This window comes from Zalophus californianus, chromosome 4 (genome assembly GCF_009762305.2).
Source record: "Zalophus californianus isolate mZalCal1 chromosome 4, mZalCal1.pri.v2, whole genome shotgun sequence".
NCBI classification, from domain to species: domain Eukaryota; kingdom Metazoa; phylum Chordata; class Mammalia; order Carnivora; family Otariidae; genus Zalophus; species Zalophus californianus.
In genome coordinates, this window is record NC_045598.1 from 71,790,202 (window position 1) to 71,803,949 (window position 13,748).

Consider the following 13,748-nt stretch of genomic DNA (forward strand, 5'->3'; position numbering starts at 1 on the left):
GGGAAAAAGAGACAACTCTAATAGATGCTGACTATAGAAAGGTGTAGTCTTCTCTATTTTATTATTCTCAAAATATAAATATGTTTCAACATCTCTTCTGTGTCCTTCATTTTGCCAATTTACTTCTTTTCTTTTCTATAATTTAACCAGGCAGCTCAAATATATGCAACAAAGCCCATCATATCCATTATAAATTGATTTATATTTTATTTACCAGTCTACTGACCCAGTGACCTGAATGTTAACTTTTAGGTGCTGTTAAACTATTTAGTTGTTTATGCCTATAGTAACAAATCTTTTCTTATATAAAGTCTAAGATATTGTCTCTGCTGTTGCCATAGCTCTTTTGACAGACTTTACTTAAATGTGTTCCTTACTAAGATTAAGTTAGTTGCCATTGCATTTCACTTCATCTAATATCACTGGCTAAACAATTATGTTTTTGGGTATATGACCTTTTGTCAATTCAGTTTAACAAACATACCCTAAGTAGATCTAATATGCTACACTTTATACCAGGCAGGATTACAAAGATGAGAGAAATGGTCTCTAACTTCAAAGAGCTACAGACTTTTTCAAAGAGATATTTAAGTAAATAATGCTAAAGAGAGTTGCATTATTCTTGGTCAAATAAATATTAAGATTGGGATGGCAAGAGATACAAAACAGGGAGAGAACCAAGAGGATTTTAGTTTGATAAAATCAATACCATATCTAAAATTCTTCATTTGGAAAGAATTATATATACAGTCAAATCTTTACTTATTGCTTGGAGAATTTATACCATAGGTTAAATACGTAAAGGAGGAAATGAATACAATTTGATAAGAATAGCTCTTTGACTATTACACTTTCCACTTGCTACTAGCTAAATGAATTACACAAAGGCCACCTGTAAACCTTTGGGTCAACTAATAGATAAGATCAACCCAGTAGAGTTTGAAAGACTATATTGTATTATACATCTTACAAGCATGTTACAGCATATTATATCTGATACCATTAACCAGAAGAATGACTTCATAGGCAATAAAGAATAAGTTGTGAGAAAGTAGGTGTGACAAAAATCTTTCCTTTTCGCAATCATTTTCCATAGAAATTTTATAATGGAATCACATTTATAAAATCGTGATGTAAGTTTTTGCATTATTGATATACCAGTATTTCTATCATGTTTGTACATTTAGGCCCATCAGATGTAGAGTTTGGGTTCTTTGTATGGTATTTTATTACAGAGTTGGCCTCAAAAATATAATTTTGTGTGTCTGTGGCAGTATAATATAGTCATTATAAGAACAGCAAACCATTCACAAAGAAAATTTCTCCACGTCCATAAAACAGAACTATCTTTGTTGAAAACAGAAATATGTGAAATTTTAACAATTCCAGAAAAATAGGACCATTTGACTATATGAGACCAGAAAGGTACTAAAACCTATATTCACAGCAAAATATTTTCTATATAATTAGGTGTCCATGATAAATGTGTATGTACCAGCCATAGCCCAAGAGTGCAAGAAAAACACAATTAGAAAAGTATAAAGATATATATATAGTATAAAGATAAACTTACTGGTTCTCCTTCAAGTCCTCTGTCTCCTGTACTCCCAGGGGGTCCCTGTGAACCCTGAATAAACAAAGGCAAAATGTGAAGAAAAAGTGCTGCTTGAAAATGTTTTACTTTCCTTACCTCAGCTTTCCTTTACAATCCTACCACCTAATTTTTCTGTGTACCTCTATTCTCTCTTTTCTTTTTATGGTAAAATATGCATAACATAAAATATATCATTTTAACAGTGTTTAAATGTGCAGTTTTGTGGCATTATGTACCTGTGCATTGTTGCACTACTATCATCACCATCTATTTTCAGAACTTTTCAACTGCTCAGACTGAAATTATAAACCCATTAAATAACACCCTTTCCCCCTCGCTGGTTCCCCTGGCAACCATCATCCTGCATTCTGCCTCTTTGACTACTCTAGGTGCCCCATATAAGTAGAGTTATACTATGTTTGTTCTTTTGTGTCTGGCTTATTTCACATGGCACAATGTCTTCAAATTTCACTAATACTGGAGAGAAGGAAGATGTCAGTGGAGTAGGTGGATCCCAGACTCCTCTCAGTCCAAAAATACAACAAGGTAACTATCAAGTCATCTTAAACACCCCCAGAAACTGACCTGAATACTGACAGAACAAACTCCACAACTAAAGGGAGAGAAGAAGCCACACTGAAGGTAGGAAATGCAGAGATGAGGTTTAGGGGAGAAGCAAATCCTGACTGCTGTGGAGGGGAAGGAACCATGGTGTGGAGAAGGGTGGGAGAGAGGAGCACACAGAGGAATGCACAAGGAGAATGTTTCCCATAGCTATTGGCTTGGAAAATGAGAAGGGCTGAATTTTGTGAGTTCTTGCAACGACTGGGGCTCAAAGCCTAGTTCTAAAGGCCAGCAGGCTTGGCTGGGATAAGCCCAAAGGGCATTGTGCTGCTCTTGGACAGAAGGCAGGCAGACAACTTGGGAGCATACAGCATGGAAAAAGCAATCTGAAGAGTGCCTGGGGCACAAAATGGGGAGATTATACACTCTTCTTAGAGCAGATCCCTGAGAGGCAGTGTTCAAGGAGACACCTCTAAGGGAACAAAGAAGCTGGCCAGCACCATTTCCCTCCCCTACCCCTCAGCATAAATACAGCAGGAAGCAGTGCAGCACTGACACTGGCTGCCTAACTTGTTTACACTAACCCCCCCCCCCCCCAACTCTGCACGCTGGTGGGATCTCAGTCATGCTTGCCTTGGTCCCAGCACAACAAGGCCCTCCCCAAGACCAGCACACGTCCCTATTCATACCACATCTCCCAACCAGAAAGTTTTGCAGAGCCTCAGTTCTGGAGGAGGTGGTGACAGGTCTCATTCCACAAGCAGACCAGAGCACACCTAGTTAAAACTGACCACATTCAGATGAAGAACCAAACACTGCCCACAACAGACAAGAGGACCCTCTAGAGACAACTGGCCTGAAGGACAGAGCAGCCAGAACACAAGAGCAGAGCACATGCAGCACACACTAGAGAAACTCCCTGAAGTGCCAGGCCCTGGGAATTACATGACTTCTTTTTCATAAGGCCATTACTTTCAGGAACAGGAGATATTACTGGTTTTTCTAACAGAGAGAATCAGGCAGAGCTTTAGATAAAATGAGAAGACATAGGAATTTACTCCAAATAAAAGAACAAGATAAAGTCATGACCAGAGATCTAAGCAAAACACATATAAGTAACATGCCTGATGGAGAATTTAAAGCAATGATCATAAGGATAGTCACTGGACTTGAGAAAAGAATGGAAGATATCAGTGAGACCCTTATCAAAGAGATAAAGAGTTAAAAAAATAATCAGTCAGACATGAAGAGTGCAATAAATGAGATTAGAAACATGCTTGATGCAATGAGTATCAGTTTGGAAGAATCAGAGGAACAAATTAATGACCTAGAAGACAAAATAATGGAAAGCAATGAAGCTGAACAAAAGAGAGAAAGAAGAATTATGCAAAACAAGAATAGAGTTATGGAACTCAGTGACTCCATCAAATGTAATAACATTTGTATTATAGGAGTCCTAGAAGAAGAGAGAGAAAAGGGGGCAGAAAATTTATTTGGAGAAATAACAGCTGAAAACTTCACTAATCTGGGAAAGGAAACAGACATCCAGATATAGAAGGCACAGAGAACCCCCATCAAAATCAACAGAAGTAGACCCACACAAAGACATATTATAATTAAATCTGCAAAGTTTAGTAATAAAGAAAAATCTTAAAAGCAGCAAGACAATAGAAGTCTAATTTAACTTACAAGGGAAAATCCATAAGGTTAGCAGGAGATTTCTCAACAGAAATTTGGCAAGCCCCAAGGGAGTGGCATGCTGTATTCAAAGTGCTGAATGGGAAAAATCTGAAGCCAAGAATACTCTCCCCAATAAGGCTATCATTCAGCATAGAAGGAGAGATAAAGAGTACCCTAGACAAACAAAAATGAAATGAATTCATGACCACTAACCCAGACCTGCAAGATATATTTAAGGGGACTCTAAGTGGAAAGGAAAAAACAAAAGTGACAATAAAAGGCAGGAAACACAAAATTAGTAAAAATGAACATTTCTGTAAAAATCAGTCAAGGAACTAAAAAAAAAAAAGAAGATATAAAATATAATAACATATACCTAAATGTGAGGAGGAGAGGAGAAAAGAATGGGTTCAAACTTAAATTACGATCAACTTAATATAGACTGCTGTATACAGAAGAGATTATTTACAAACCTAATGGTAATCAGATATCAAAAACCACTAAGACACATGCAAAGAACAAAAAGAAATAAATCCAAATATATCACTATCAATGTATCGGCAAACGATGAAAGACAGAAATGCAAGAAAGGATCAGAGAAAAATCTCCAGAAACAACCATAAGACAAGTAATAGAATGGCAATAAATATGTATTTATCAATAATTACCTTGAATGTAAATGGACTAAATAATCAAAGACAGAGTGTCAGAATGGATAAAAAACAAGACCTATCTATATGCTGCCTACAGAGACTCATTTTAGACTTGAAGACACCTGCAGATTGAAAGTGAGGGAATGAAGAAATATTTATCATGCAAATGGATATCAAAAGAAAGGCAGAGTAACAATACTTAGACACTACATGGACAAACTAGACTTTAAAGCAAAGACTGTAACAAGAGACAAGGAAGGACACTATATAATCATAAAGGGATAATCCAACAAGAAGATATAATAACTGTAAATATTTATGCACCTAATGTGGGAGCACCCAAATACTTAAAACAATGAACAACAAAGATAAAGGAACTAATCAATAATAATACAATAATAGTAAGGGACTTTAACACCCCACTTATACCAATGGACAGATGATCTAAACAGAAAATCAACAAGGAAACAATGGCTATGAATGACACATTGGACCAGATGGATTTAACAGATATATTCAGAACATTTGATCCTAAAACGGCAGAATATACATTCTTTTCAAGTGCACATGGACTATTTTCCAGAATAGATCACTTAGTAGGTCACAAAACAGGTGTCCACAAATACAAGAAGACTGAAGTCATACCACACACCTTTTCTGACCACAATACTATGAAACTAGAAGTCAACTACAAGAAAAAATCTGGAAAGATCAAATACATGGGGGTTAAAAACATGCTACCAAACGATGAATGGGTCAACCAGGGAATAAAAGAAGAAATGAAAAAGTACATGGAAACAAATAAAAATGAAAACAGAATGGTCCAAAACCTTTGGGATGCAGTAAAAGCGGTCCTAAGAGGGAAGTATATAGCAATACAGGCTTACCTTAGGAAGCAAGAAACATCTCAAATAAACCACCTAACCTCACACCTAAAGGAGCTAGAAAAAGAACTACAAACAAAGCCTAAAGTCAGCAGAAGGAAAGCAGTAATAAAGATCAGAGTAGAAATAAATGATATAGAAACTAAAAAGGCAATAAAACAGATCAATGAAACCAGGAGCTTGTTCTTTGAAAAAAATCAATAAAACTGATAAACCTCTAGTCAAACTTATCAAGAAGAAAAGTTTAGAAAGGGCCAAAATAAATAAAATCACAAATGAGAAAGGATAAGTAACAACCAACACCATAGAAATACAAATGATTATGAGAATATTATGTAAACTATATGCCAACAAATTGGGCAACCTAAAAAAATGGATAAATTCATAGAAACAAATAAACTATCAAAACTGAAACAGGAAGAAATAGAAAACTTGAACAGACCAATAACCAGCAAAGAAATTGAATCAGTAATCAAAAAATCCCCAGAACCAGATGGCTTCACAGATGAATTCCACCAAACATTTAAAGGGCACGTACTGCATGGAGCACTGGGTGTTATATGCAAACAATGAATCATGGAACACTACATCAAAAACTAATGATGTAATGTATGGTGATTAACATAACATAATAAAAAAAAAATTAAAAATTAAAAAAATAAAGGGGAGGTAATACCTATTCTTCTCAAACTATTCCAAAAAATAGATAAGGAATGAAAATATTCACATTTATTCTATGAGGCCAGCGTTACCCTGATACCAAAACCAGATAAAGACACTACAAAAAAAGAGAACTATAGGCCAATATCTCTGATGAACATAGATGTAAAAATCCTCAATACTAGCAAATCAAATCCAACAATACATTTTAAAAATCATTCACCACCATCAAAGTGGGATTTATTCCTGGGTTGCAAGGGTGGTTCAATATTCATAAATCAATCAACATGATACATCACATTAATAAATGAAAGAATAAGAACTAGAGGATCAATGCAATAGATGCAGAAAAAACATTTGACAAGTACAACATCCATTCATGATAAAAACCCTCAACAAAGTAGGTTTAGAGGGAACATACCTCCACACAATAAAGTCCATCTATGGAAAACCCACAGCTAATATCCCCGATGGGGAGAAACTGAGAGCTTTCCTTCTATGGTCAGGAACAAGACAGGGATGTCCATTCTCACCACTTCTATTCAATACAGTATTGGAAATCCTAGCCATAGCAGTCAGACACAATAAAAGAAATAAAAGGCATCCAAATTGGCAAGGAATAAATAAAACTTTCACTATTTTCAGATGACATGATACTACACATAGAAAACACAAAAGACTTCACCAAAAAACTGCTAAAACTGACAAATGAGTTCAGTAAAGTCGCAGGACACAAAAATCAACATACAGAAATCTGTTGCATTCCTATACCCCAATTATGAGGCAGCAGAAAATTAGGAAGTCAATCCCATTTACAGTTATACCAAAAACATAAGATACCCAGGAATAAACCTAACCAGAGGTGAAGGACCTGTACTCTGAAAACTATGAAACATTGATGAAAGAAATTAAAGACAACACAAAGAAATGGAAAGACATTCTATGCTCATGGATTGGAAGAACAAATATTGTTAAAATGTCAATACTATGCAAAAGCAATCTACACATTTAATGCAATCCCATCAAAATACCAACAGCATATTTCACAGAGCTAGAACAAACAATGCTAAAATTTGTATGGAACACAAAAGACCCCAAATAGCCAAAGCAATCTTGAAAAAGAAAAGCAAAGCTGCAGGCATCACAATTCTGGACCCTCAAGTTATATTACAAAGCTTTAGTAATCAAAGCAGTATGGCACTGGCACAAAAATAAACACACAGATCAATAGAACAGAATAGAAAACCCAGAAATGAACCCACAATTATATGGTCAATTAATTTTCAACAAAGCAGGAAAGAATATCCAATGGGAAAAAGACAGTCTCTCCAACAAATGGTATTGGGAAAACTAGACAGCAACAAAAAGAATGAAACAATCACTTTCTTACACCATACACAAAAATAAATTCAAAATGGATTAAAGATTGAAATGTGAGACCTGGATCCATAAAAATCCTAGAAGAGAACACAGGCAGTAACTTCTTTGACTGTAGTTACATCTTTCTAGATATGTCTCCTGAGGCAAAGGAAACAAAAGCAAAAGTAAACTATTGGGACCTCTTCAAAATAAAAAGCTTCTGCACAGCAAAGGAAACAATCAACAAACTAAAAGGCAAACTAGGAATGGGAAAAGACATTTGAAAATGGCATATCTGATAAAGGGTTAGTATTCAAAATATATAAAGAACTTATAAAATATATAAAGAATTTTTTTAAATTTTATTTTATTGTTATGTTAGTCACCATACAATACATCATTAGTTTTTGATGTAGTGATCCATGATTCATTGTTTTCGTATAACACCAGTGCCCCTGGTGCACTCCTTAATACCCATCACTGGGCTAACCAATCCCCCCAACCCCCTCCCCTCTAACACCCTCAGTTTGTTTCTCAGAGTCCATAGTCTCTCATGGTTCATCTCTCCCTCCGATTTCCCCCCCTTCATTTTTCCCTTCCTTCTCCTAATGTCCTCCATGCTATTCCTTATGTTCCACAAATAAGTGAAACCATATGATAATTGACTTTCTCCACTTGACTTATTTCACTTAGCATAATCTCCTCCAGTCCTGTCTATATTGATGTAAAAGTTGGGTATTCATCTTTTCTGATGGCTGAGTACTATTCCATTGTATATATGGACCACATCTTCTTTATCCATTCATCTGTTGAAGGGCATCTCATCTCTCTCCACAGTTTGGCTATTGTGGACATTGTTGCTATGAACACTGGGGTGCATGTGCCCCTTCTTTTCACTACATCTGTGTCTTTGGGGTAAATACCCAGTAGTGCAATTGCTGGGTCATAGGGTAGCTCTATTTTTAATTTTCTGAGGCAGCTCCACACTGTTTTCCAAAGTGGCTGTACCAACTTGCATTCTCACCCACAGTGTAAGAGGGTTCCCCTTTCTCCACAACCTCTCCAACATTTGTTGTTTCTTGCCTTGTCAATTTTTGCCATTCTAACTGGTGTAAGGTGGTATCTCAGTGTGGGTTTGATTTGAATTTCCCTGATGGCTAATGATGATGAACATTTTTTCATGTGTCTGTTAGCCATTTGTATGTCTTCTTTGGAGAAGGGTCTGTTCATGTCTTCTGCCCATTTTTTGACTTGATTATTTGTTTTTTTGGGTGTTGAGTTTGAGAAGTTCTTTATAGATCTTGGATACCAGCCCTTTATCTGTAGTGTCATTTGCAAATATCTTCTCCCATTCTGTGGGTTGCCTCTTTGTTTTGTTGACTGTTTCCTTTGCTGTGCAGAAGCTTTTTATGTTGATGAAGTCCCAAAAGTTCATTTTTGCTTTTGTTTCACTAACCTTTGGAGATGTATCTTGAAAGAAGTTGCTGTGGCCAATGTCAAAAATGTTACTGCCTATGTTCTCCTCTAGGATTTTGAAAATATATAAAGAATTTATAAAAAAACCCCAAATAATCCAGTTAAAAAATGGGCAAAAGACATGAATAGACATTTTTCCAAAGAAGATGCACAGATGGCCAAAATATACATGAAAAGACACTCAACATCACTTATCATCAAGGAAATGCAAATCCAAAATACAATGAGATATCACTTCACTCCTGTCAGAGTGGTTAAAATCGACAACATAGCTAACAAGGTGTTGGTGAGGATGTGGAGAATGCATGTATATGTATATGCATATATACATATATATGTATGTGTATATATATATATATATATATATATATATATATATATATATATGGAATATTACTCAGCCATCAAAAAGAATGAAATCTTGCCATTTGCAATGACATGGATGGAGCTAGAGAGTATTATGCTAAGTGAAGAAGTCAGTCAGAGAAAGACAAATACCATATGATTTCAGTCATATGTGGAATACAAGAAACAAAACAAACAAGCAAAGGGGAAAAAAAAAAGAAGAGAGAGAGGCAAACCAAGAAACAGACTCTTAACTATAGAGAACAAATTGACGGTTTCCAAAAGGGAGTGGAGGGGTATGGGTTAAATAGGTGATGGGGATTAGGAGTGCACTTGTGATGGGCACCTGGTAATGTATGGAAGTGCTGAATCACTAAATTGTGCACCTGAAACTATTATACTATATGTTAATTAATTGGAATTGAAATAAAAACTTTCTTCAGTTTTAAAGTTCAATAATATTCCATTGTATGTATATGCTATATTTTGTATATCTTTTCATTCATCAATGGACACTTGGGTTTTCTACCTTTTGGCCATTGTGAATACTGTGCCTATAAACACTATAGAAGGTTTAGTTTCTAAGTCTTTGCTTTCAATTTTTTGGGGGTATAAATCTAAAGTGGAATTGATGAATTACATAGTAATACTATGTTGAACTGTTTGAGGAGCCACCAAACTGTTTTCCATAGCAACCTCACTGTTTTATATTCCCACTAGCAATGTACAAGGGCTCCAATTTTTCTACATCTTTGCCAACACTAGTTACTTTCTGTATGTATGTATGTTTTGTTTTGTTTTGTTTTGTTTTTCTTTTAAAAATAGCAGTCCTAATGGGTTAGAATTGGTATCTCATTGTGATTTTGATTCACATTTCTCTACTGTCCAGTGATATTGAGCATCTTTTCATGTGCTTATTGGCCATTTGTATATTTTCTTTGGAGAAATGTCTATTCAAGTCCTTTGCTCATTTTTTCATCAAGTTGTCTTTTGTTGTTGTTGTTGAGTTGTAGGAGTTCCTTATGTCTATCTGTATTCCCATACTTAATCCTCACTCATATACAGAGACAATTATCCAGAATTATTTTAAATTTCGATTTTTTTATATTTTTAGTATCTCTATAAAAATGGTTTCTTTCTCCAAAAATAATAACCTTGTGATGTGTCAGTAAGTATAACTTATGTCCTTAAAACCTGGTAAGGCACAGGAGTCTCAGAACCTAGTTGACCAGAAATGACTAAATTGAACTCTCTAACATCCTTTATTTTCCCCTATTTTTACACCATGCCATCTATGATACCATTAAATTGAGTCTTAGAAGTGGGGGTATATTCCAAAATGGAATATAAGTCAAATTTTAGGTCCTCTTTTGTTCTCCCATTTAAAGATTTACTGAGTGTGTACCATGTGCTAGACACTGATGACTATTAAAGATATAGAAAACACTGCCCTTCTCTATTTGCAATTCACCTGTTCTACATTATTGACCTTGAGAAGGTTGGCAAATATTCAGTGGATAACAATCCCCATTTTATATTAAAACTAAAAGCTAAGAAAAATATGATGTTGAATTGGAAGTAAAGATAATCAAAACTCCTAGCAACATAAAACTTTCTAAGTTATAGCCATTAATGCTATATTTAGTTGTGTATAGTTCTCTGGTTAAGGAAAGGAAGATATGTAAAATCACAGGCTCACATCTGACTAAGGCCTTGTTTCAGTCATGAAAATTTTATGCCATCCATTCAGTCCAGGCTCCAATATTAAGAGACAGGATCAATATAAGGGTCTGATATACCAACTGAAACATACAGCAAAAGTTCAGAACCTTGAAAAATGTCTGCCCAATTTGCTTTGTAAAGTGGGCTTGTACACAATGTCAAGCTTGATATATACTTTTAATGATGTTAATGGTGCATAAAAGCTGTTTGGCAAAGTTATGAAATGATCTAAATGGATCTACTTATTTTTATTAGAGACAAAGAAGTAAAGCACAAGCTGGTACAAAATAAAAATCCCCTTTAAGGCTTTTCAGATAGTACTAAAAATATTCTTTTAGTAGACTTTCTTGCTCCATGACTTCAACCCAGCAATTATGATAATGATGACTGGGAAAATAATGATTATTGTGGTTACTATGTATTGAGAGCCTATGCCACGCACATAATGAACATCATTTGATGTAACTATAAAAGGTATCTCATTTTATTTTATTTTAATTTTTTTAAAGATTTATTTGAGAGAGAGTGTGCCTGTGTACGTGGGGTGGGGAGGGGCAGAGGGGGAGGGAGAGAGAAATCCAAGCAGACTCTGTGATGAGCATGGAGACCAACACAGGGCTTGATCTCATGACCCTGAGATGAAACCAAGAGTCGGAAGGTTAACCGACTGCACCACCATGCTCCCCAAAAGGTATTTCATTTTAAAGATAGGAAAACTGAGGCCTAGAGAAAGAAAATAATTTGTATAAAGTCAAAACAGCTAGTAAGTGGCAGAACCAGTATTTGACTTCCAGTGTCTGATTCCAATGCCATGCTTATCCACTATACTGTACTGCATTCTACTGATTTCAATAAGAAATCAAACATTCAATGCCTCTTCCTTTTACAGTAAATATATGGATAATCTTCAAAGACTTTTTATGGGAATAAGCAAAGGAGCAAATAAATGTTTTTTCATTGTAGGATTATGAAAACTGTATGCCTCATTATCTGAAAGGGGAGAAAGCATAGAGTTAATACCATACAATTTTTATATTGTAAAGATTATGAAATAAATGAAATAAATGTTTCTTAAGTATTCTGAGCTACTCCAGAGAAAACTATTTAAAGAAGAACTGTTAAGAATTTCCACTTCCAATATTGCTCAAGTATCTCCTATCCAAATCACCTATATAGGGATAACTGTAAACCCAAGACAAAATATTTTTTAAAAATCTGAAGAAAAACCAAAAATAGGTAAAAAGTAGAGTGGAGAGGTCTACATGTACAAGAAAGGAATGGCACTAAGTGAGTGTCTGATTTTTAATTTTAAATGTGGCTTTTAGCCAGAAGGTAAGCTATGTAGGATGATTAAGAAAAAAGGAGGAGAGAAATCTGCAGTCTTACTGGCATGGAGAACCAGAGGGTAGAATGTGGGGTGACCACAGCTGCTGGAAGTGATGGAAGAGAAAGCAAGAGAGGAGGAACCTCAAATTCTGAGGTAAACTCTGCTTAAATCTCTTGCTGACATTTGAAGTATATATGGATATGGTAGACACCAACCATCCTAGCAAGGCCTAAAAGAACTGGACAGAAATTTCAGTAGCCATCTACCACAGAGGAGAGAGAATCTGGAGTTTGAAAGCAGCCAAGTTAATGATTTGCCAAATCAAAAAACAAAACAAAACATAAAATACTCTTCAAAGAAATATAACAGAATTTGGAGTATGTATGATGAATCATTTAAAATGTTCAAGATATAGGGGTGCCTGGGTGGCTCAATCAGTTAAGCATCTGACTCTTGACCTCAGTTTAGGTCTTGATCTCAGGGTCATGAGTTCAACCCCTTGTTGGGCTCCATGCTGGGTATAGAGCCTCCTTAAGGAAAAAAAAGTCACTACATCAAAAACTAATAATGTACTTTATGTTGGCTAATTGAACATAATAAAAAAATGTCCAAGATATAATTCAAAATTACTGGACAGGAAAATTTTCCCATATTTACAAGAAAAGGCAATTAATGGAGACGAAACTCAAGATGACCCAGATGTTAGAATTATCCCATAAGGATTTTAAAGTGACTATTATAAATATGCTCAGTAATGTAAATAAAAATGCACTTATGATGAATAGACAAATAGGAACTCTCAGAAGAACATCATCTCTAAAAATGGAAATTATAGAACTGAAAATTAAGTATCTGAAATAAAACTTAAAAATTCCATATCATAAATTAAATAAAATTTCAGTGAATGGGTTTAAAAAGTGAGTGAAGATAGAGTTAGGTTATCCAATTAAAAAAAGAAAACAGGAAAAAGAAAGATTAAAATTGCAATGAATAAATGTTTAATATATATTTAATTGGAATCCAAGAAGGAGAGAGAAGACAGAATAGGGAAAAAATTGAAATAAACAAAGTTGAAAAATTTCCAAATTTAGTGAAAACAGAAACTTACACACAAAAGAAGCTCAGTAAATCTCAAGCTGAATAAATGCAAAGAAAATCCATCTAGGCACATCATAGTCAAACTACTAAAAGCCAAAAGTAAAGAGAGAATCTTGAAAGCAGCCAGAGAAAAATGATACATTACATGCAGGGGGAATAAAGATACCAATAAATGTGGACTTCTCATTGGAAATAATTGAGGGCAAAAGAAAATGACATGTCGTCTTTATAGTGCTGAATGCAAACAAATAAAAGAAAACCCTGTCAGCCCAGAATTCTATATCCAGTGGAAAAATATGATCTTGCTCAGATGTGGAATTTAAGAAACAAAACAAACAAGAAAAGGGGGGGCGGAAGAGAGAGAGAGGCAGAGCAAGAAACAGGCT

General features: G+C 35.1%; 1 protein-coding gene across 1 annotated transcript in view; it reads right to left on the reverse strand.

The window, feature by feature from the left end:
- Window positions 1–13,748, reverse strand: part of COL24A1 (collagen type XXIV alpha 1 chain) — a 414,236-nt gene that overhangs the window by 131,959 nt on the left and 268,529 nt on the right. The window contains exon 34 of the mRNA XM_027615241.2: window positions 1,574–1,627. Coding sequence (XP_027471042.2) covers window positions 1,574–1,627 — 54 coding nt within the window. The remainder of the gene's footprint in view (window positions 1–1,573; window positions 1,628–13,748) is intronic.